Here is a 22,700-nt window from a genome sequence, read left to right as displayed (position 1 = left end):
GAGTGAGTGAGGGAGAGAGGGAAGGAGTGAGTGAGGGAGGGAGTGAGGGTGTGAGGGAGTGAGTGAGGGAGGGAGTGAGGGTGTGAGGGAGGAGGAGTGAGGGAGGGAAGGAGTGAGTGAGGGAGGGAGGGAAGGAGTGAGTGAGGGAGTGAGGGAAGGAGTGAGTGAGGGAGGGAGTGAGGGTGTGAGGGAGTGAGTGAGGGAGGGAGTGAGGGAGTGAGGGAGTGAGGGAGTGAGTGAGTGAGTGAGGGAGGGAGGGAAGGAGTGAGTGAGGGAGAGAGGGAGGGAGTGAGTGAGGGAGGGAGTGAGGGTGTGAGGGAGTGAGTGAGGGAGGGAGTGAGGGAGTGAGGGAGGGAGGGAGTGAGGGAGGGAAGGAGTGAGTGAGTGAGGGAGGGAGTGAGGGTGTGAGGGAGGGAGAGAGTGAGGGAGGGAAGGAGTGAGTGAGGGAGGGAGTGAGGGTGTGAGGATGTGAGTGAGTGAGTGAGTGAGGGAGGGAGTGAGGGAGAGAGTGAGTGAGGGAGGGTGTGAGGGAGGGAGGGAGTGAGGGAGGGTGTGAGGGAGAGAGTGAGTGAGGGAGGGTGTGAGGGAGGGAGGGAGTGAGTGAGTGAGTGAGTGAGTGAGAGAGTGTGAGTGTCCCTCCTGACAAGAGAGAGCACAGGGACAGTGACAGTCATCAGCAAATGGACTTTCCAGCTTTTGTTTTGCCTGTGAGTGACTGTTTGTATTTTACTAAAAGAAAAATGACCAAAGCCCTTCCCCCCCCCACACCCCCACACCCCCACACATACCCCCACACCCCCACACCCCCACACATACCCCCCACACCCCCACACATACCCCCCTCACCCCCACACATACCCCCCACACCCCCCACACATACCCCCCACACCCCCACACATACCCCCCACACCCCCACACCCCCACACATACCCCCCACACCCCCACACATACCCCCCACACCCCCCACACCCCCACACATACCCCCACACCCCACACCCCCCACTACCCCCACACCCCCACACATACCCCCCACACCCCCACACATACCCCCACACATACCCCCCACACCCCCACACATACCCCCACACATACCCCCCACACCCCCACACCCCCACATACCCCCCCCCCCACACCCCCACACCCCCACACATACCCCCACACCCCCACACATACCCCCCACACCCCCACACCCACACATACCCCCACACCCCCACACCCCCCCACACCCCCACACATACCCCCCACACCCCCACACATACCCCCCACACCCCCACACCCCCACACCCCCACACCCCCACACATACCCCCCACACCCCCACACATACCCCCCACCCCCACATACCCCCCACACCCCCACACATACCCCCACACCCCCACACATACCCCCACACCCCCACACATACCCCACACCCCCACACATACCCCCACACCCCACACCCCCACACATACCCCACACCCCCACACATACCCCCACACCCCCACACATACCCCCCACACCCCACACATACCCCCACACCCCCACACATACCCCCCACACCCCACACATACCCCCACACCCCCACACATACCCCCACACCCCCACACCCCCACACATACCCCCACACCCCCACACATACCCCCACACCCCCACACATACCCCCCACACCCCCACACATACCCCCACACCCCCACACATACCCCCACACCCACACACATACCCCCACACCCCCACACATACCCCCACACATACCCCCACACCCCCACACATACCCCCCACACCCCCACACATACCCCCACACCCCCACACATACCCCCCACACCCCAAAAAAGGGGGAAAAGGGGGAGAAAGGGGGGGGGGAGAGTGAGTGCTTGTGCCCTCTGACAGCTACAGTGTTACACAGAACAGCTACAGTGTAACACTGACCAGTGATACATTGGGACTCTGCAGTTTTTTTCTGTCAGTTTCTGTTTCAGACCATATATATATATATATATTATATTATATATATATATATATATTTGACTTTTTAAAAAAGCACCAAAAAAAAACTCTGTGGGATTCGGTGATGGTGAGAATCCCGACCTTTTATTTCATTTACTTCCTTTGGTGATTGCTATTTATATTTGGTTTGGCTTTTGGTGTCAAAAAAAACAACATATTTCACTTGGGCTCTGTCTGTGTGTCTGTGTGTCTGTGTGTCTGTGTGTCTGTGTCTGTGTGTGTGTCTGTGGGTCTGTCTGTGTGTCTGTGTGTGTCTGTGTGTGTGTCTGTGTGTGTCTCTGTGTGTGTGTATCTATCTCTGTGTGTGTGTGTATCTATCTGTGTGTGTGTTTGTCTCTGTGTCTGTGTGTGTGTGTCTGTGTGTGTGTGTGTCTGTGTGTGTGTCTGTGTGTCTGTGTCTGTGTGTGTGTATCTATCTGTGTGTGTGTGTGTGTGTATTAGTCCTATCTGTGTGTGTGTGTGTGTGTGTGTATCTATCTGTGTGTGTGTCTCTGTGTGTGTGTCTGTGTGTGTTTGTCTCTGTGTCTCTGTGTGTGTGTCTGTGTGTCTCTGTGTGTGTTTGTCTCTGTGTCTGTGTTTGCGTCTCTGTGTTCGTGTCTCTGTCTGTGTGTCTGTCTGTGTGTGTGTCTGTGTCTGTGTGTGTGTCTCTGTGTGTGTGTATCTATCTCTGTGTGTGTGTCTCTGTGTGTGTGTATCTATCTCTGTGTGTGTGTCTCTGTGTGTGTGTATCTATCTATCTGTGTGTGTTTGTCTGTGTGTCTCTGTGTCAATGTGTGTTTGTCTCTGTGTCTGTGTGTGTTTGTCTGTGTGTCTCTGTGTGTGTTTGTCTCTGTGTCTGTGTTTGCGTCTCTGTGTTCGTGTCTCTGTCTGTGTGTCTGTCTGTCTGTGTGTGTGTCTGTGTCTCTGTCTGTGTGTATCTGTGTCTGTGTGTGTCTGTGTGTGTGTGTCTGTGTGTGTGTGTGTCTCTGTCTGTGTGTGTGTGTGTCTGTGTGTGTGTGTGTGTCTCTGTCTGTGTGTCTCTGTCTGTGTGTGTGTCTCTGTCTGTGTGTGTGTGTGTCTGTGTGTGTGTGTGTCTGTGCATCTCTGTGTGTGTCTGTGTGTGTGTGTCTGTGTGTGTGTGTGTCTCTATGTGTGTGTGTGTCTCTGTGTGTGTGTGTGTGTGTCTCTGTGTATGTCTGTGTGTGTGTGTGTGTCTGTGTGTGTGTCTGTGTGTGTGTGTGTGTGTGTCTGTGTGTGTGTGTCTCTGTGTGTGTGTGTCTGTGTTTGTGTTTTTTTTCTTTAACCTAAACTACGGATTCAGTTTCCTGAAACAAATCGATGTTCATTTCATTCAGTGCATTGACAGCTTCTCTCCCTTTGCTTTGGATTCAATTCAAAAATCGATGTCTATGTCTTTTCCTTCCCTCCCTCCTTCCCTCCCTCCCTCCCTCCCTCCCTCCTTCCCTCCCTCCCTCCCTCCCTCCCTCCACCCAACTTGGTATTTTGCGGATTTCGTTAATGCCTTTTGGTTAACGATCTGCAGAGTTACCTCTTGTCCTATTTTTATGGGGGGGGAGAAAAAACAAGAACGTGTTTTTAGGTGTTTTCTTACGATTTGGACATTTCTAGTTGAATTGAAAGTTGCCGGAAACATGTTTCGAGTTGGCGGACGTTTCCCCACCTACAGAAAGAATAATAATCATAATAATAATAATAATCCTTGCGTCTGATATCGCGCCTTATCACGTCTTCGAGACGTCTCAAAGCGCTTCACAGAATACACTGCGATGCGAACTGACTGTACATTTTGTGGGCGAAACAAACCGGATAGAATTTATTTCGTAAAAATAAATAAGTAAGTAAAACAACAAGAATTTGATCACTCAAGCCACCGCTGTTTGTGGGACAATCTTTTTTGAGGAACTTAATAAACAAGCAGATGATTCAAAAAAAAATGTTTTAAAAGAGGATTTTAAGCCTCTCAGTCAGTGTGGTTTTCAGTTGAAACGAAGAGAATGTCATTCCTGTGGGGGGAAGAGATCGTGTTTTCAATTTCCTTTTTGTTGTAAAATCTTAATAATAATAATAATTTTGATCTTTGTGAGTACAAATAACAGTAATAATCCTCGCATTTGATATAGCGCCTTATCACGTCGTTCAGACGTCTCAAAGCCCTTCACGGAATATACTGTGAAGCGTATTTTGGGGGCAAATAATGCTACAAACAGCAATTTAATGTTGTTTGCGCGGGGTGGGGGTGGGGGTGGGGGTGGGGGGGTTGTAGGTGGGGGGTAGGTTGAGGCGGCGTATTGTGTGGCAGCTCCACTTCGTGGCATGAAATCCTTTCCTCTGAATTTCTTTTCGAGATTCACAAATGTTCTGCACGCTCTCCACTGCGAGTCTTCTCCTCAGCTCTGTTTAAAGCATGTGTTGCCGTCTGTGGCCAGCCATCCCCGCACCTAAATTGATTGACTCAGTCTTACCAAGTTTACCAGAATTTTCGAGCAGTATTCAGGCAGCCACTCATTCAGGAACCCAGCAAATGCCCAACCCGTTCACCCTAAACTTTATTTGAAAAAAAATAACAATAAAGGTTCTTGGTTCTGTTACTTATCAGGACTTTGTATACGTTTGCTCACAAAATCCACAGTCACCTTTACATTATTACCCTGTGAAGCGATTCGAGATGTCGCGATGACCGTGAAAGTCGCTATGTTTTATTGTTATTATTATTATTTTTATGAATAAACATGTTCGGGGTTAGTTGTGCATTCCAGTCACAGTGGCAAAAATGTGAGAGTGGCCGTGATTTGCGGGGTTGAAGCTATCATTATGCTCCAGCGAGCTTGAATCTCGACTGGTCCTATTTGATCAGTGAGCGTCAGAGTGCTTCTGAAACAGTACTGGATGGTGACTGACAGAATAATGACTTATTCTTCTACAGAGTACAATGGGTTATTTGAGCCTTTGCCAGAAACGGAGCAAGAGGCTTGATATTATTATAAGTCCCACATTCTGCAAGTTACAATTGAATTTACCCGTGAAGCACCCTATAAGATGTACATTGACATTGTAAATTATTGTTGCTAATGATGTTTTCTTTCACTAAACTGCGCATGTTCACGTTTTGAAAATCTAAAACAATTTTTTATTAGTTCAAAGAAAAGTTCAAAAACTTAGCTTCGTTTAAACAGTGCGGAACACTTCAGAAATAACATTTCAAAAATATGTAACACTGTTAAGGCTGAATGTGTTAATACGTAACAGAGCCAAGAGCTTTTATTATTGAATTTGCTTGAAATGGGTAAAATAAAAAAGGAGCACACATAAATATCTTCCTTCTCTAAGATCAAGTGTTGAAAATACATTCCAATGGTACAGTGTCTTAATAAAATAATTGAAATAAAATCAGACGACGAAATGTTAAAATGTTGTTATGATCTTGACAATTAATTGCAGTTCATGGGTTGTTGAATTCGATTGATTAACTATTTTGTATTAGCGTTTAGCAAGCCGTACAAGGTTATGGTGCAGATCTAAAAAGATTAAAATAGATATTAATTATATTCATTAAATTGAAGCTGAAATAATAATAATAATAATAATCCTCGCATTTGGTGTAGCGCCTTATCAGGTCTTCGAGACGTCGCAAAGTGGAAATGAAAAGAAGCAGCGCTTTAAAATAGAATAATTTTTTTTTTATTTGTTAAAAAGCGCATTGTCTCAGTTCTAACCATTTGTCATTTTGTGGCTTTATGCTCTTAGACAGTTGATTCTCTGCCACATTAACGGAATGGAAGCCAGTCTTTATTATTTCACAGGGCATGTGCTGGAGTGAGAACTCCTACAGTCACTGTGGGAAGACAAATTAAAAGCCAGGACCAAGTATTGGCTCAGTTAACAGTCGATCATCACCAATGAAACAGAAACAATGAAACATAGTGAAGGTTCAATAATTATACGGTGTCAGTAAATTAAAGAGCCGTTGCTGCGAACGGTGTGGTTACTGGTGTAGTTAATGAATTTATTGAGGCAAACAAGCAAATGCACTGGGTTTCCACGCTGGCTGCTGTTTTATTGCTGTCCTGTTTCTTGTTCAGACTGATTTCTGCGTTCAGTATTAAGAGGATGGTACTTGATTTACAAGGACGCTCTGACTGTTACGCGCTTTGTTCGTTCTTACGGAAAGAAAGTGAGGCTGAACACACGTTAGGCACATAAGCACGGTGCCGAAATATGCCGAATATAGCAACTGACTTTGCTATTGAGCTTTCAAAAGTGAGGAATGGCAATAGCGTTGACTAGTTTGAGATGTTTAAAAGCGACGTCTCGTTCTCCTGCGTGTAGCGCTGCTGCAGGCCTGCCTCCAGTGAACACCAGTGTCGATTGTACGGCGATGGCAAACCTAGAAAAGCTTATTGTGCCTCTGAATGCTAATTCTTCTTTGCACATTCAAATATACCAGCCCTACCTCATATCAACAAGAAAACACATCCTGCCTGTGGAATGGACGCAAGACATGCTTTTGATCTTATCACGCTCATAGGATGCTGAGGCTGGCACAAACCCTGTTTGCTGATTAATACTGGAAATTGGAGATACTTTGACAATGTTCGGTGTACGTGCCTTTTAAACCATTCACGGCCACTCATCCCTTTTGCGTTACTGTCCTTGTTTCTTTTATTTTACTGTATTGATCCACGACTAAAAATAGGATAGTGCCTACCTGCACTGTTTGCTGATGAGTTTGCCCACAAAATATACAGTCAATTCACTTTACAGTATATTCTGTGAAGCACTTTGAGACGCCTCGAGGACGCGATAAGGCGCTATATCAAATACAAGGATTATTATTATAGAAACAGGAGCTTTGTACATTAAAGTGGACTTGTGAACCCATCAGTCCACAATTCCAAGCCCTTTAGTCTGCCTTGTCTGCCAAATCCAATATCTTTTGCTTTTATTTTGTACTTTTTAAATCACCGCAGTCACAGGAAAATTAAAATACCGTAACAAACAAAACAGCTTTGATGAGTTAATCATTTGCAAGTTGGTATTCAAGACAGGAAGAATGTGGGCACAGTTTGCGTTAGTGCCTTCAAATGATTGTCAAACAATATCCCAGCAACCTGTATGGGGGCTGTACAATGTTATTTGGGGATGTTGTGCTATTGGCCCACAGTACAGCGTTTTGAATGCATTTTGAAGGGATGCAGTTGCCCACTTCACTTCCTTGTAAATAGTAACAATGCAAATGAAAACTCCCAAATGTTTCCAAGTGGGTCTCAAGGATTCTTGAGCATTTACAGCTGGATGTAGTGTAAGATGCTTGTGTAAGCAGCACACAATTCAAGGAAAAAATGCTTAGGAATGTTTCTACAGTTGCAACGGAGAAACATCTTTAGAAAGAGGAGAGCCTGGATATTTGTAGCTGCAATGTTGACAGCATCGTTAGTTGCACGTATTCTATGTAGCGGAATACTAATTGCTAGCTTGCTCCAATTCTACATGTTAGTTTCCAATCTGCCTGTCTGCTTTAAACCTCACTCCTGACTTGTGCCCTGCCATGTGCGTTATTTTGGTTGCTTGTAAGCTGCTCTGTGCGTAACTCCTTGCTTGTGACTACAGCTGCTGAAACCTCTCGTCCCATTTTTATAATGATGGCTCATTCAGACAGTCATTCTTTGCTGACGGTTCTGTGGCAAACGAAAGAGGAGGACGCACCTTCAGGTGCTCGTTTAAGAAGAAAACATTGTAGAAAATTAGGATGAATTTTTAAACATGCTGAACCCTACAGTGCGAGGGGCTGAATCACATCAGTTGCAATAATAATAATAATCCTAGCATTTAATATAGCGCTTTTCACGTCTTCTAGATGTCTCAAAGCTCTTCACAGAATACACTGTAAAGTGAATTGACTGTATATCTGTGGGCGAAACATGGCAGCCATTTGCGCACAGCAGCGTCCCACAAACAGTCGTGGATTGAAGTGACTAATTTATTATTGTTTTTTTTCTTAAGGGATTATTATCAGGCGTGTGGAGTAAGGAAACTTGTCGAAGGTTTCACCCTGACCTGCTGGGAATCGAACCCAGATCTCTTGCTTGCGAGGCGAGTGCTCTAACTACTGAGCTGCAGGACTCCAGTGGTCATTAACTCAAAATATGTCAGTAATTTCAGCTATGGTCTTTAATGCAGCTTCTTCAAAATGTTTGGTTCAGCAATTGCTCCCAGCCATTTACCTCCAATGATGGCATTAACAACACTCATTCAATATTAGGAGGCCTGTAGCTCAGTGTTGGAGCACTCGCTTTAATAATAATAATAATAATAATCCTTGCATTTGATATAGCGCTTTTCACGTCGGGAGGACGTCCCAAAGCGCTTCACAGAACACAGTGTAACGTGAATTGACTGTATATTTGTGGGCAAACGCGGCAGCCAATTGTGCACAGCAATGTCCCACAAACAGTCGTAGATTGAAAATGACCAAATTATTATTGGTTTTGGTTTTGGAGGGATTATTATTAGGCTCTGTGTGGAGTAAGGAAACTTGCCCAAGGTTTCGCCCTCAGGTCTCTCACTTGCAAAGCGAGTGCTCTAACCACTGAGCTACAGGACTCCAGGACAGGACGCTTTCCCGATGTGAAAGGCGCTCTATTAAAAGTAAGGATTGTTATTATTTTATTTTTATTGGACGCCGCGATTGCCTGCAAAACACACAGTCGCTACATGTTCCAGTGAATCCTGCGAAGTACTTTGATCTACTCCTGAGCTGAAAGGCGCTCTCTCCAATGCAAGGATTATATTATTTTGAATAATGTCTAATTATCCTTCAAGAGAGAGTGCAAATCTGCAGGAGTGCACACGTGTGATGTGCCAAAATGAAGATTGGCCCTTGTGCGTACTTTGAACACTGTGAGCGAGTTCTGCTTCACTGTTGCACAAGTGGTCAGTCACGCCACAAAAACCTATGGGTCAGCTCACTGCGAGTGCTTTATTCTTGACCAATTGAAGTAGATAAATGGCAGGAAATTTGCAGAGCCATTCGCTCTGCCACTCCTTGTTTATTTTTGGTCAGCCGGGTGTCTGCCACCCACGGAAACCCATCACCGTGCCTAAGAGTATCCAAACCAAGCTGAGATTTCCATGCCTCCCACCCACACATGGAAATTCCCACACTGCTCTGCCACGCTGCTTTGTATTAAAGCATGTCCTGTCCTATTTTAGGACAGGATTAGGTTTACAATATGGAAAATATTTTAGCCATTCTTTGTTATTTAAAAATCTCTTCCACCCACACCCCTTCCTCCGTATCAAATGCTTCTCCCTCATTTAAGCCGGACAGGCAACTCGCTAGTAAACCTCTAGAAAAGTTGGCTGAACTTCTCACCATTGAGTGACCTGCACTATAATTTTAGGTCTCCCCCTCCCTCTGTAGAAGCCCTTCACGAACCCTCCCAGAGACTTGCCCGAGATTAGAGCTTTGCCGTGCAGAAAATTGAGGGCACAAACTTTCGAGGCTATCACTTTGTGATGCTATGTGTTAGTAATAGTCTACCTGTACAGCAGTAATAGTGCTTTTGTGGCCCTCTACTATTTGGAACGTAAATGGGGCCCTTAAATAGTTTGCAGGTTCATTACTTTGCACTGGGAGAAGTCTGCAAACTCAAGTATAGGTTCTCTTTGTAGTTTAGCTTTTCGTGTTCCCGTTGCCGTAATGTGAAATGCCCAGAATGTAACATTTTGCTGATTCAGCTCTTTAACCGAACCATTGCCGATTTAGTACTGGCTGAATTCCTGAACTTGCCTGAAGTTTACCCCCGGGGACTTGCTGCAGCGTTCGGTCTCACAAAAGGGAAGGAATAATACTTTAGGGAGCGCGAGCCGTCAATGGGTCCCTTGCTTTCTAAAGCCGGACAAACTGTGCGTTTTAATGGGTCAACCTTAAAATGCCAAACAAAACCTTCAAATAAAAAAAGAGAGAATTACACGTGCGCTCAAAACCTGGTGTGGTTGTCCAGTAACAAGGAACATTCATCTCTCAGGGTTTAATGGAACCTTTAATTGATCGCTTGCATTCCAACAACAAACTGCACCTGAAATTGGTTGTAACGAATCATGTGATTTCAAAAGTAAGCGATTTCTTTTTTTTGTTGCCTTCTCCCAACTATTATTATATCATCGTAATTATAAGATGGAATCATTCCGGATCGTGTATCAGCGTGTTGCCATATTGAGGTTCGCTCTTGCTCAGTTGTGATTCACGTCGCCCGTCAGAAGCTGCGTTTTGGTTCCTGCTTTCATACGAAATTACTGGTAAAACGGATCATTTTCATCCAGTGTTTTAAGCTCCGTCTTTTGAATAGTAGCATACAGGCTCTGTGAATTCTGGTACACACATAACTAGCTGACAGAGAATGAATTGTATTGATTAAGGCATGCCTGGTACAGAATAGGTCGCGAATGAACAAAACAAACTGGGAATCAGTGCTAGGAAATTGTGGACTTTTATTTATTGAGATGAACACTCACAAGATTGTATCTACTGTTTGCTGCGTAGCCAGAGTCGCATGTGTGTACTCCTTGTTCCTAGAAATATTGCTCTTTCCCCCCCGCCCAAAAATCTTAAGATTTCATTTCCAGGTAGATTCCCTTTTAGTTCCTGGAATATCCTTAGTAAATACTTAATTGTAGAAGATAGCATCGTTTCTCTGCAGCTCATGTCCGCTCATGCATTAGGCTCCGTGAACCCTATCACCTCCATCCTTGCATCCACTGACTCCCCATTCCCCAGAGGATGGAGTTCAAGATCCTTGTCCTCACTTTTAAATCCCTCCATAATCTTGCCCCACTTTGTGACTTTTTCAGATACTATCAACCCACTGGCTCCATTCCAGAATCCCTTCACCTCGCCACTTCCCTCACCTCCTTCAAGGTCCATCTCAAGATTTTCCTCTTTGATCACGCCTTTGGTTATCTTTCCCCCCAGACTCTCCCGAAAACATCCCCCAGCTCAGGTGCAAACCCTCAACTCAGCACCTTCAGCCGTGAAAGGCGCTATATCAATGCAATTTATTCTTGTTGAATACTGGATCTGCATATTTTGGGTCAAACCCTATAAAATCCAATCATTGCCCTAACAATAATAATAATAATCCTTGCATTTGATGTAGCGCCTTATCACGCCTTCGCAACGTAACTCAAAGCGCTTCACAGAATATACCGCAAAGTGAATTAGCTGTACATTTGTGAGCTAATTGATGAACTTCACAATTTGGTTTAAGCTGGATAAAACCAGAAAACAATCGTGGCCTACTTCTCCACCCGGAGCTATGCTCCAGCTTCCGATCGACCACATTTAACCGTGCCTTAGGGGCGGAATTCACAATTTGCAACATCTCTCTTACTTTCCTCGGCTTGCGATGCTGATGGTTTGCTGCCTGCAAGGTCGACACGCTTTGTTTGCTGAATAACAACTTTTTTTTACATAGAGTAGATATATATATATATATAAAACTTGTATTTATATAATTCCTTTCATGTAAAATATATGCCTCAAAGTCTATTTGAAATAAAATTAATTGGAAGCGAATTTTCGTACAGGCATATGTTGCAGCTAATCTGTGCCAACAACCTCTCATAAACGACAATGAGCTGTCGGTTAATTTGAAAATGAAGTAAATTTGGATAAGGAGGCAGATATAAATTGGGTTAGCTCGGAGAAAGGCTCCGTGTACATGCCATTAAGTCATTACTTGTTCTGGAAATAAGTAAAACTGTTCGATTGGACAGCCAACAAAGGAACATAAACTGATAGCAATGTCGTGAGATATATCTCACCAGTGCACAAACTTGCTTTTTATTGGTGCAATAACCTGTTAAAATCTTTGCATTCGTTCATCCAAAAGACAGGCCGTGAGAGAGTGATCTGTTTATCCTCTGCTTGGGAGCTTTGATAAGATTGTCGGACTAATTTTTAAAGAAATCAATCACTTCACAGATTTACAGATATCCCTCTTTCATTTCCAATGCCTCGCAGAATTGGAATAAATAAACATTGTAATAATGAGTGACTTCTCATAACTCGTCGTGAGAGGTGCTAAATTTAAATTTGTATTATTATTTCCCAGCAATTTAACGTTGGATAAATCAATGCCAGTAACGGACAAGAGAGGATTTGAACAGCTAAGAAAAAGATTCTCCAGTTAAAAGTTAAGATATGCTAAAAGAAAAATGTCATTCTTATATATAACGTGAACTGCGAATGATAAATTGTCACTTCCAAAAAAAAATCTCTGGAATTTTGCAGAGTAATTGAGCCAGTTTACAATTATTCTGCCAACCAGACATAACAGTGAAAACGTAAAGCAGTGAAAGATTGCAGTATCAGTTATTAAGGCGTTAGGGATTAATTTTACTTGTACAAAATAAAACCAGACAAATGCAGATTCTGTGAAGGGCCTTGAGACGTCTAGAAGTTGTGAAAAGCGTTATATCAAATGCAAGGATTATTATCATTATATTTATTTCTGGATGAAAACTAGAAAAGGGATGACAAGACTACTTACAAATACATCAATTATGGTACAGTATGATAAACATAATAATTATAATAATCCTTGCATTTGATATAGCGCTTTTCACGTCGGGAGGACGTCCCAAAGCGCTTCACAGAACACACTGTAAAGTGAATTGACTGTATATTTGTGGGCGAACGCGGCAGCCAATTGCGCACAGCAATGTCCCACAAACAGTCGTGGATTGAAAATGACCAATTTATTACTGTTTTTGGTTTTGGAGGGATTATTATTAGGCTCTGTGTGGAGTAAGGAAACTTGCCCAAGGTTTCGCCCTCTGCCTGGAATTGAACTCAGGTCTCTCACTTGCAAAGCGAGTGCTCTAACCACTGAGCTACAGGACTCCACGTAGTTACCTATATACACTAACTGCAGTATTCCCCAATACACATTTCTTGCGCTGCACACATCTTACATTAAACTTAATTGTGGCATCGCTGGCATTCTAATTCCCACAAAGATTTCTCCTGCATTGTTCTTCATGCTTCAAAAATAATGGCTATATGGTTTTAGATATTAAATCTGGAAAATATCCAGCTGTAAAGCAGGCGTTCCAAGCCAAATGTTGTGATGGTAAAATACTGCTGGAAAGCTTTACTTTTTTTCCTCCGAATCAACTCACGCTGCTGTCTGTGTGACAGAAGGTAACCCGGATAACAACCACCACAACAACTTGCGTTAAGATTGCGTCCTTCACGTGGGGTAAAGTCCCGTAGTGCTTGACAGTGGCGGATTCTGACGAGGGGGACTTTATTTGAGAGGGAGCGGACATTTTGGAGGCTGATGCGAGTGGGGGCATTGGCGGGGGAAGTTTGGGGAGGTTTTTTTAGGGGGTTTTAGATTGTGTAGGTGGTCGGGGGGGAGGGGGGGGGAGAAAAGTGAGAGAAGACAGGAAGGGAAGGCGATCAATAGAATAAAACTAGGCTTGCATAGATTATCAAGCATGCGGGAAAAAAAGGGTCTGAATTACATTTTTCTTTCTCTTAAATTTGAACTGGGAAAATTTAGTATTTTTTTTAAGCTGTTTGAGTTGTCTTGTTATTAGCACTGTCAAATCCAACGTTAAATTGCTAAGAAAGCACAAAAAAAAGAATAATAATAATAATCCTTGCAATTGATATAAACGCTCAAAGAGCTTCTCAGGATTTACTGTAAAGTGCAGTCATTGCGTATTTTGTAGGTTGAAAACAGCAGCCAACTTGCACACAGCAAAGTCCCCCAAACAGCCATGTAGTGAACGATCAATTTTATCCGGGAATTTTGGCCAGGACACCAAAAGAAATTCTCTTTCACCCCTTCTCTTTTTGAATCGTGGCATGGGATCTTTAAGGACAACTTTGTGTCAACTTTGTTCAGTTGGTAGCAAGGGTGGCGGGTGAAAATATTTGTGGGTGGGGAATAGGGGGGGNCTGAGTAAATCTCAGTTAAACGGTTGGTCCCCTTTAAGACGGGTGAGTCATTGACTTGACTGACAGGTCCATCAGCCGATTAGAAGTGAGTCGAGCAGCCAGTCAGACCAGAAGAGGGCGGGCACCAACAAGGAATTGGGAGATGGGCAAGAAGGGGCTCATGGGTTGGGGGATTGGCTATCCAGTCCTCAGGACTCAGGGCTTTCCCTTCCCAACTCCCCCTAAAGGGATGTGGTCTGAGCCCCCTCTAGCCCTAACCACCCACTATGGTTAGTAATAATAATATAATAATCCTTGCATTTGATATAGCGCCTTATCACATCTTCGAGATGTCCCAAATATACTATGAAGTCTAGTGACTGTATATTTTGTGGGCAAAACACGGCAGCCAATTATGCACAGCCGCGTCCCACAAACAGTCGCTGATTGAAGTGACCAATTTATTATTATTTTTTTTAAGGAATTATTAGCCCCGGAAAAACGATCCACCAATCGACCAACAACTGGGTTCCTACTTAATGCTGGGTAAACAGAGGCGTGTGGAGTACGGAAACTTGCCCAACATTTTGCCCTGCCGGGAATCGAACTCGTGTCTCTTGCTTGCGAGCCGAATGCTCTAACCACTGAGCTACAGGACTCCACAGTAGCACTCTCATCTCTCTCCCTATGTCGGGACTTTGAACCCACAGTCTTGGCTGACACTCCAATACAGTGCTGGGTTGGTGGGGTGGGAGGGGGGTGTAAATTAGAGATAGCATTATTTGGGGAAAAAAAGAAGAGAGTTTCTGTTGGTGTCCAGGGCAGCAACCCCCGCCCCCCTCCCCCCCCCCCACCTCCGATAAAATTGATCATTCATTTCATGGCTCTTTGTTGTATAATTGGCTGCCACATGTGCATAAGAAAATACACAGTCACTACATTAACTCCTTGTCTTGTTAAGTGCTTTAATATACAAATGTAATCTTGTTGTCCTTGTTGTTAAGATGTCCTGACGTGAAAAGCCTGATATCAAATACAGGAATTATTATCATCATCATCATTATTATTAATAAAATATTTTTGTTAAAGTATGGTATTTAGATATTCTTGTTTTTTCTTTCCGAAAACAAAATGTTCCCGTCACAATGAACGATGGATGCGCTTACAAAACCCAAATGAGAAATGATGTCCTTTCCTTAAGCCAAATAAATGCGTGGTTTTAAACTGTTGATACTTTCCTTCAGAAGGTTTCTCCGACTTGCTCGACAGCTGGTCCTGTCAGCAGCTCAGAATTAATGTAAATTTGGCTGATTGTTTTGTTCTTTGCTCTTGCAGTTAATTTATTGGACTCCAGAGCCGTAATGGGAGAACTGGGATGGATAGCCTACCCGAAGAATGGGGTAAGTCTTTCAGTGCGCTCTTTACCACAACCTGCATTAGCAGCCCAAGCGTTCAAGGTACATTTCAAGGTCTGAAATTCCCTGGAGAAATTCTTTGCCGAGTAGCGGAGTCGGGTGGGGTGGGGGAGGAAATGAGAATCATGTCATAAATAAGTCTTGAGTTTGCATTTTTGCGCAAGACTTAACCAAAGGCAGGTTCTGTTACTGGGCAAATTAGCTTTAACCCTTCCAGTGTAATCTTATTCCCAGCGATGGGCTGTTGGAAGTCGTAGAGGAAATACAGTTGGTGCAATTGCAGCTGATGTATAAATGCAACATGGCAGGCACTGGACCCCTTTAAACAAGATACAGGCGTTAACCTAATTTAGTTTGTCTAATTCGGGTCTTTGTACCCACCTTGTAACTGTATCCTTCCTATGCAAATAATCCTCTTTCTTTAGGAAAATCGGCATATAAGGTTCCATTTATCTCACCAGTGGGGTGCAATATTTTGGGTTTATGCTGTTTTAAATTATTGGATAATGTGGGTATAATAGTCTCTGTGTGTAAGGATGAGCGGTATTAATTTTGCCAAAACTCAAGACTATAAATTTGTAATTATGGAACGGAATATGGGCAGGACATTACACATTTTGTTGGCTGGGTGGACTAGGATTGACATTTTTTTTTACTGAAGCATTTTGAGATTGGGAATAAGTTTCTTCTTGGCCGAAAGCATGATTTTTAGCTTCCCCCCCAACTCTTAAGTATTTTTGTCGTGGAGATTTCAAGAGCAGGCTTGAGAGGTCTTGTTATTGTTTGGATAGTATACGTAATGTATTTGTGTTCTGAATGAGGTCAAATTTGCCTCATCACAGCAAATAAATGTCACAACAGATGCACTGTTTATACCTTACAGTATATTCTGTGAAGTGTTTCGAGATGTATCGAAGACTTGATAATGCGCTGCGTCAAGTGCAAGGATTATTATTATTTTGTATTTTTATTTCTTTTGATCTACACGCTGCAAAATTTGCACTTTAACTGGGAAGATTGAAATTTTTCAGCAGGCAGCAACACTCTTTTCAAAGTTGGAATACAGTGATTGGAGCTCTTTTGATGATAGAGGATAAATGTTCCATTCAGTGGAAACACAGATCATATCATTCAGACATTCTGACCGCTGCCTTTTTTGTCAGCTCTTCACTACTGACATGGTAGCACTATCCTTTTGACACGTTATTCAGTTGTGCAAATCATTTTGGAAAATGCTTATCAGTTTTTGTTGTATTTTTTCCATTATTATCTTCTTTAATTGACCTCACTGCCTCCTGTTGCTTTCTTACAGTGTCTGATATAACCAGGCAGGTCGATAAACAATAATAAGATTGGAACAGAACAAAACTGTTAACTGTTAACCTTGAATTCCTGGTAAAGAATAAATGTCTAACAGTGCAAAGTTCGAGTAAAATCCCTTCATTATACACTCGTTAACTGTATCACGGTTTTGTAATAATAATAATTGCATTTGGTATAGCACCTGATCACATCGCCACAAGACATCCCAAAGCAGTTCCCAGCATTTACTGTGGAGTGTAGTGACTGTGTATTGAATATCCCACAACAGTCATCAAGTAAATGACCAATTTTACCCAGGGGACTATTGGCCAGGACACCGTGAGAAACTCTCATCTCTTTTGCAGTAGTGTTATGGGATCTTTAATATAGACCTGAACGCAGATAGAGTCTCGGTTTACTGTGTTACCTGAAGGATGGGTTTGATTTTTCATCTTGTTTAAAGAAGCAACTCGTGTACAACCTGTAAACTAATGGTGGTTAACGGTGATTCCCCCAAGCTGAGGGGCTATTCCATCGCAAGTGGCAACACAACTGAGTTTGACGCTGTCCTCATTTGAGATTGCACTATGGAGTCCTGTAGCTTAGTGGTTTGAGCATCGGCCTCGCAAACGAGTTGCCAAAATAGATGGAACCAATCTTATCTTTGTAGATCTAGCGCATTATAAATCGCACGTGGTATTACGAACATAGGGGGTTCACGGAGAAATTGATTGGTCCATAAACCTCTGGAGTGAGAGGCTTGCATCCGTTCTCGTGCAAAAAAAAAATCTGAAGAGCTCCCAATTTGAGTTGAATCAGAGTTTCTGATCAAATATTTTTGCCGTTTACATTTGGATCTTATTGAGGATAGGGTTACAGGAGGCTGGCCAATTTGCTCTGTGCACGAGGATAGGCATTCAAACTAACATTCAGTGTATTCTGTAAAAAAAAGTAATCTGGCCTCTTTCTCCCCCATTTTCATTGGTGTTTTAATTTTTGTCTCCACTGACTATTAACTTTAGTTGAGCCCCACAAGCCAATGTGCATGAACCAGAAAGGGTAGCTCTTTTAATATGTTTTTTTCCCCTGAGATGGGATCACAAATTACTCCATCTAGAGGCGGTAGAGTGTCTTATTTTCCTGGAATATTAAAGATCTAATAATCCAGGAAATTGGCTGCCGTTGTCTTGACGCTACACAAACATAGTTTGTTGTTGTCGGAGTGTGTTGCGTTGTCGGAGGCATCGGCTTTCGGAAGAGATGTTAAACTGAGGTCCCATCTGCCTGTTCAGTTGGACGTTAAAGATTCCATGTCACTTTTTGAAAAGAGAAGGGAATTTCTCCCAGTGTCCTGGCCAATAATCCCCAAACAAATTTAGTCATTCACTCGAGGGATGTTTATGGGACATTGTTGTGCCCAATTGGCTGCAGCTTTATGCCCAATCCAGTTTACAGTATATCCTGTGAAGCGCTTTGAGATGTCTCAACAAGGCACTATATCAAATGCAAAGATTATTCTTATTAATATAGTTTGGCTGATACTGCAGTGCCAGGGAGCACTGCATTGCTGGAACTACTGCCCTTCGGATGAGAGCTTAAATTAAAGTCCTGTCTGCCTGTTCAGGTGGACGGTAAAAAGTGACATCTCTTCAAAAAGAGACAGAAGTTTATTGTTTATTGGTTCAAGCATTCTGAGATGTCACCCCTTGTGAAGAATGCTGTTTAAATGCAAGTTGCTGTTGTTGTTGACAGCTATCTATGGGACTTTGCTGTGCATGAATTGACTGCCGCTTTTGTGTACAAATACAGTCACCATACTTTACAGAAATTCCCTGCGAAGCACTTTAAATGTTTAGATGTTACGAGCCTGTATCAAAACAACAACAACAACAAGATTGCATTTATAGAGCGCCTTTTACGTCCCAAGGCGCTAAACAGTTGGGTCGGGACCTGAGCAGGGGGAAATGGTTAGGGTGAGGGGAGGAAAGGGATGGAGCGAGGAGGGGGTTGAGAGGGGAGGTGAAGGCACGGTTGAAGAGAAAGATCTTGAGACCGGCCTTGAGGGAGGAAGCGGTGAAGGCACTGGGGGATGGAGTTCCGGAGCCTCAGGGCTGAGAGGCTGAAGGCCCGGCCACCGATGGTAGGGCGGTTGGGGCAGGGGGTGTGGAGCAGACCGGAGCCAGAGGAACGGAGGGTACGGGCAGGTAGGTAGGGGGATAGTAGGTCGGAGAGGTAAGAGGGAGCGAGGCCGTGAATGGCCTTGTAGGTGAGGATGAGGATTTTGAATTCGATCCTCTGGGGGATGGGGAGCCAGTGGAGGCGAACGAGGGTGGGAGTGATGTGGTCGCGAAGCCTGGTGCGGGACAGTACACGAGCTGCAGAGTTCTGAATGAAAGCAGGTTGATGCAATGCAAAACAATTTGCATTTGCAGGAAGACGTCTCAAAGCGCTTCAAACCCAAACAGGGGGTGTCGGGAGCAATATAAATGTACTAATTGGTTCCTTGAGTGCCCTATAAATAGGGAGGATCTCTGTTGAGTGCTGAGTGAGCTAGGATAGCATCTGTATAATACTCATTTAGAATAATTTATGGACTCTCCCTCAACAATTTTGTGCCATAGAATTCCACATTCCAAGCTACCGTCTGAATAGAGTTCACCGTTCAAATTCAAATTGAGATTTAAGCACAGACTTTTATATCAGATTATTTTCCCAGCAGAACTATTATCTCCAATCATAGTTTGTGGAGACATAAAGGAAGACAAATGTAATAGACGGGGGGAAAAAAACTAGTGGTTTACGGTTTTTCAGCAGCTATTCTCATGGGATGCAGAATTTAGATGATATCCAAATAGGATCAATTATTGTTTGTGTGTAATTTTCTTGTTGGTGCTTGCTCATTATGTAGCAGCTAGGAGCAATTGTCAAGTTGTGGCATACATACTCAATTCCCGATTGATTTCCTTGAATATCCAACTATTCTTCAGAAAGGAAAACAAAGCATAAAGGACTCTGAATTTTACCTTTACGCCAGACAGTGTGTTCAGAAAGATTTGTGCTGTCCATATAACATATAATAGTAATAATAATCCTTGCATTTGATATAGCGCCTTATCGCGTCTTCGAGACGTCTCAAAGTGCTTCACAGAATATACTGTAAAGTGAATTGACTGTATATTTTGAGGGCAAAACGCAGCAGCCAGTTGCGCACAGCAGCGTCCCACAAACTGTCGTGGATTATTATTTTTTTGGAGGGATTATTACCCCGGAAAGCGATCTGCCAATCGACTAATAAGCGGGTTCCTACTTACTGGCAGGTAAACAGAGGCGTGTGGAGTAAGGGAAGTTGCCTAAGATTCCCCCTGCCCGGGAATTGAACCCAGGTCCTCTTCCAAGCGAGGCGAGTGCTCTTACCACTGAGCGACAGGATAAAGAAGCTGGTTCTTTATAAGAACTGTGCGAAACCGAACTTATTAAAACTGAATTTAAGCGTTTTCCACAATTCTGCGCTGCGTTCAATAATAAGGCAAAATGGTCTCTCAGACTGTATTTCATTTTGGACATCCGACACCAGACAGAAATTGTCAGCTGCTTACATTCTACGAAAGAAAATGGTGAAAGGCTTCTTGATTGCTTAAATGGTTAAATTGACAAGATTGCCAACAGAGGACTCTATGTCTTGTAGCATCCTCTAGTGTCCTCGCATCAATACGTTATATAAATGATTGGTTAGGCACAACTGGAGTGCTGTGTGTCCAGTTTTGGGCACCTCACTTCAGGAAAGATGTTACGGCCTTTAGAGTGGGTGCAGAGGAAGTTTACGAGAGTGATTCCGGGGATGAAGGGCCACAGTTACGAGAAGAGATTGGAGAAGCTCGGTCTGTTTTCATTGGAACAGAGAAGTTTGAGGGGGATCTGATAAACGGTTGCAAAATTCTGAGGGGTTTTGTTTGGGTAAATAGGGAGTTATATCATTGATAGGGGAGTCAGTGACTTGGGGGGATATTTCCAAATAGCCACAAAAATAGCGAAAGGAGAATTTAGGAGGATTTTTTCATCCAGAGAGTAGTTGGGTTGTGGAATGTACAGCCGAGTAGGATGGTGGAGGTGGAGTCCATTGTAGCTTTCAAGCGGGATGTAGACACGGATATAATATTGTTAATAATAATAATCCTTGCTTTGATGTTGCGCCTTATCACATCTTCAGACGTTTCAAAGCGCTTCACAGCATATAATGTAAAGTGAGTTGACCGTCTATTTTGTGGGCAAAAAATAAAAGAGAAAGGCTTGAAGGAGTATGGGGATAAAGCAGGATGGTGTGGACTCGATGGGCCGAATGGCCTCCTTCTGTGCTGTAGAACTCCACGTTTTCTATCAATGAATTGTTACTCCTCTGCAGTGTTGCCTGGGATGGAGGAGTTGGGCACTGCTTGCTGTTTACTGCTATAAGCCAATTCATCATAAAGTCATCAATGTGGTTATAAATTTGTGAAACCAGCACAAGGAGTACATTGCTGACATCAGGAATCCCACAGGAGTTCCCAATTTAAATCATGAAGACATCTGAAGTCCTCAGAGGCCTTGTCAATTACGTTACCCATATGGTCAAAATCCCACAACATTAAGCCGTTTGCTTTATGTAAATGTATGACAAATAATGAGCAAACTCCGAACAACGAGCCACATTATTATTCAGATTGCACCAGTTTAATATCAAATACAGCACCCAGCAAAACAGGTTGTGCAATATTCATTTTCTTTCCACGCAGTACGTAGCTCGAGAACCTGCTGCAGATGCCAAGACAAATAGAAAGAAAGAAATGAAGCATCAGTAAAATTCTCAGATAATCATGGACTTGGATGTGAAGATTATTCTGTTAAAAACAGACCCTCTCTATTACATCCTGAATCCCTCCGTTCACATTATTTCTCATTACTGGGTAAAAGTAAGACAAGAGCACTCTTAATTTTCTTCCTGAGGATGCTGAAGTCATGGTCAGAAATATGTACTGTCTTTAACTCTGTAATTTCCCAGGACTTCGAAACTCTGAAATTTCTATTTTACCACATCTAATCTGCCCTGCTATTAATCCTTTGAAAATCCAGGTTTGCTGTCTTCCAACCACTGCTTCTGGATTTATGTTTTCACTTCTCCTACAACCTTGCTTGTGTGTTGTGCTATAACAGGAATTCTCGCAAAATATGACAGAAATAATCCCTTAAAAAAAATAATAATAATTTGGTCACTCAAGCCACGAATGTTTGTGGGACGCTGCTGTCTGTGCGCAATTGGCTGCTGCGTTTCACCCACAAAATATACAGTCAATTCACTTTATAGTCTATTCTTTGAAGCGCTTTGAGATGTCTCGAAGACGTGATAAGGTGCCAGATCAAATGCAAGTATTAATTAATATTAAGTGTGTCCCAATACATATGGGAAGTAACAATGCAGAAAGCAATCCAATGACAAGTCATCTTAATAATAACAATAATAATAATCCTTGCATTCCATATAGCCCCTCATCATGTTGTTGAGACATCTCAAAGCGCTTCACATGATATTACTGTAAAGTGTAGTGACTGTGCATTTTGTGGGCGAAATGCAAATATGACACACTTTATTACGACCAACGTTATATGTGTAAAACCTGAGAAAGACTGTCGGCTTTTTGATCATGGGCTATTTATCAGAGCTGGGCCTGATCCTGTTATGTGATATCCATACATCTTATTTTTCATTGTAAGATCACTAGATATCAATCAGTGGAAACCCTGGTTGATTATTTTTTCCTGATAAGGTGATCTTAATACCATTCACCTGAGATCACCTCAATTCAGCATAATCCAGCAATTCAACCCAATACTTTCCAGATCTGCGTAGAGATCAGTTTCACTCTAACTGAATTTCTGTGTGGAAATTCCTTAATTATGATCGATGTTAACAAGCTGTAATTTAATCACATAGAGCAAGAGTAATATTTAGTTTAATCTGTGCAGACAGCGGTGACTACTTTTGCCTGCAAAATACACAAGTCACCACACTTTACGGTATATC

General features: G+C 43.2%; 1 protein-coding gene across 1 annotated transcript in view; it reads left to right on the top strand.

Annotated features, from left to right (window-relative positions):
* LOC103182112 (ephrin type-A receptor 5) overlaps positions 1-22,700 on the top strand; it is a 161,170-nt gene that overhangs the window by 1,207 nt on the left and 137,263 nt on the right. Inside the window, exon 2 of the mRNA XM_007898969.2 lies at positions 15,264-15,328. Within this exon, the coding sequence (XP_007897160.2) occupies positions 15,290-15,328 (39 nt within the window). The 5' untranslated portion in view covers positions 15,264-15,289. The remainder of the gene's footprint in view (positions 1-15,263; positions 15,329-22,700) is intronic.

The sequence above is a fragment of the Callorhinchus milii genome, unplaced genomic scaffold (genome assembly GCF_018977255.1).
Source record: "Callorhinchus milii isolate IMCB2004 unplaced genomic scaffold, IMCB_Cmil_1.0 Scaffold1, whole genome shotgun sequence".
Lineage (NCBI taxonomy): Eukaryota > Metazoa > Chordata > Chondrichthyes > Chimaeriformes > Callorhinchidae > Callorhinchus > Callorhinchus milii.
The sequence above is the reverse complement of the archived record's forward strand: the minus strand, read 5'-3'. Positions and strand labels throughout refer to the sequence as shown.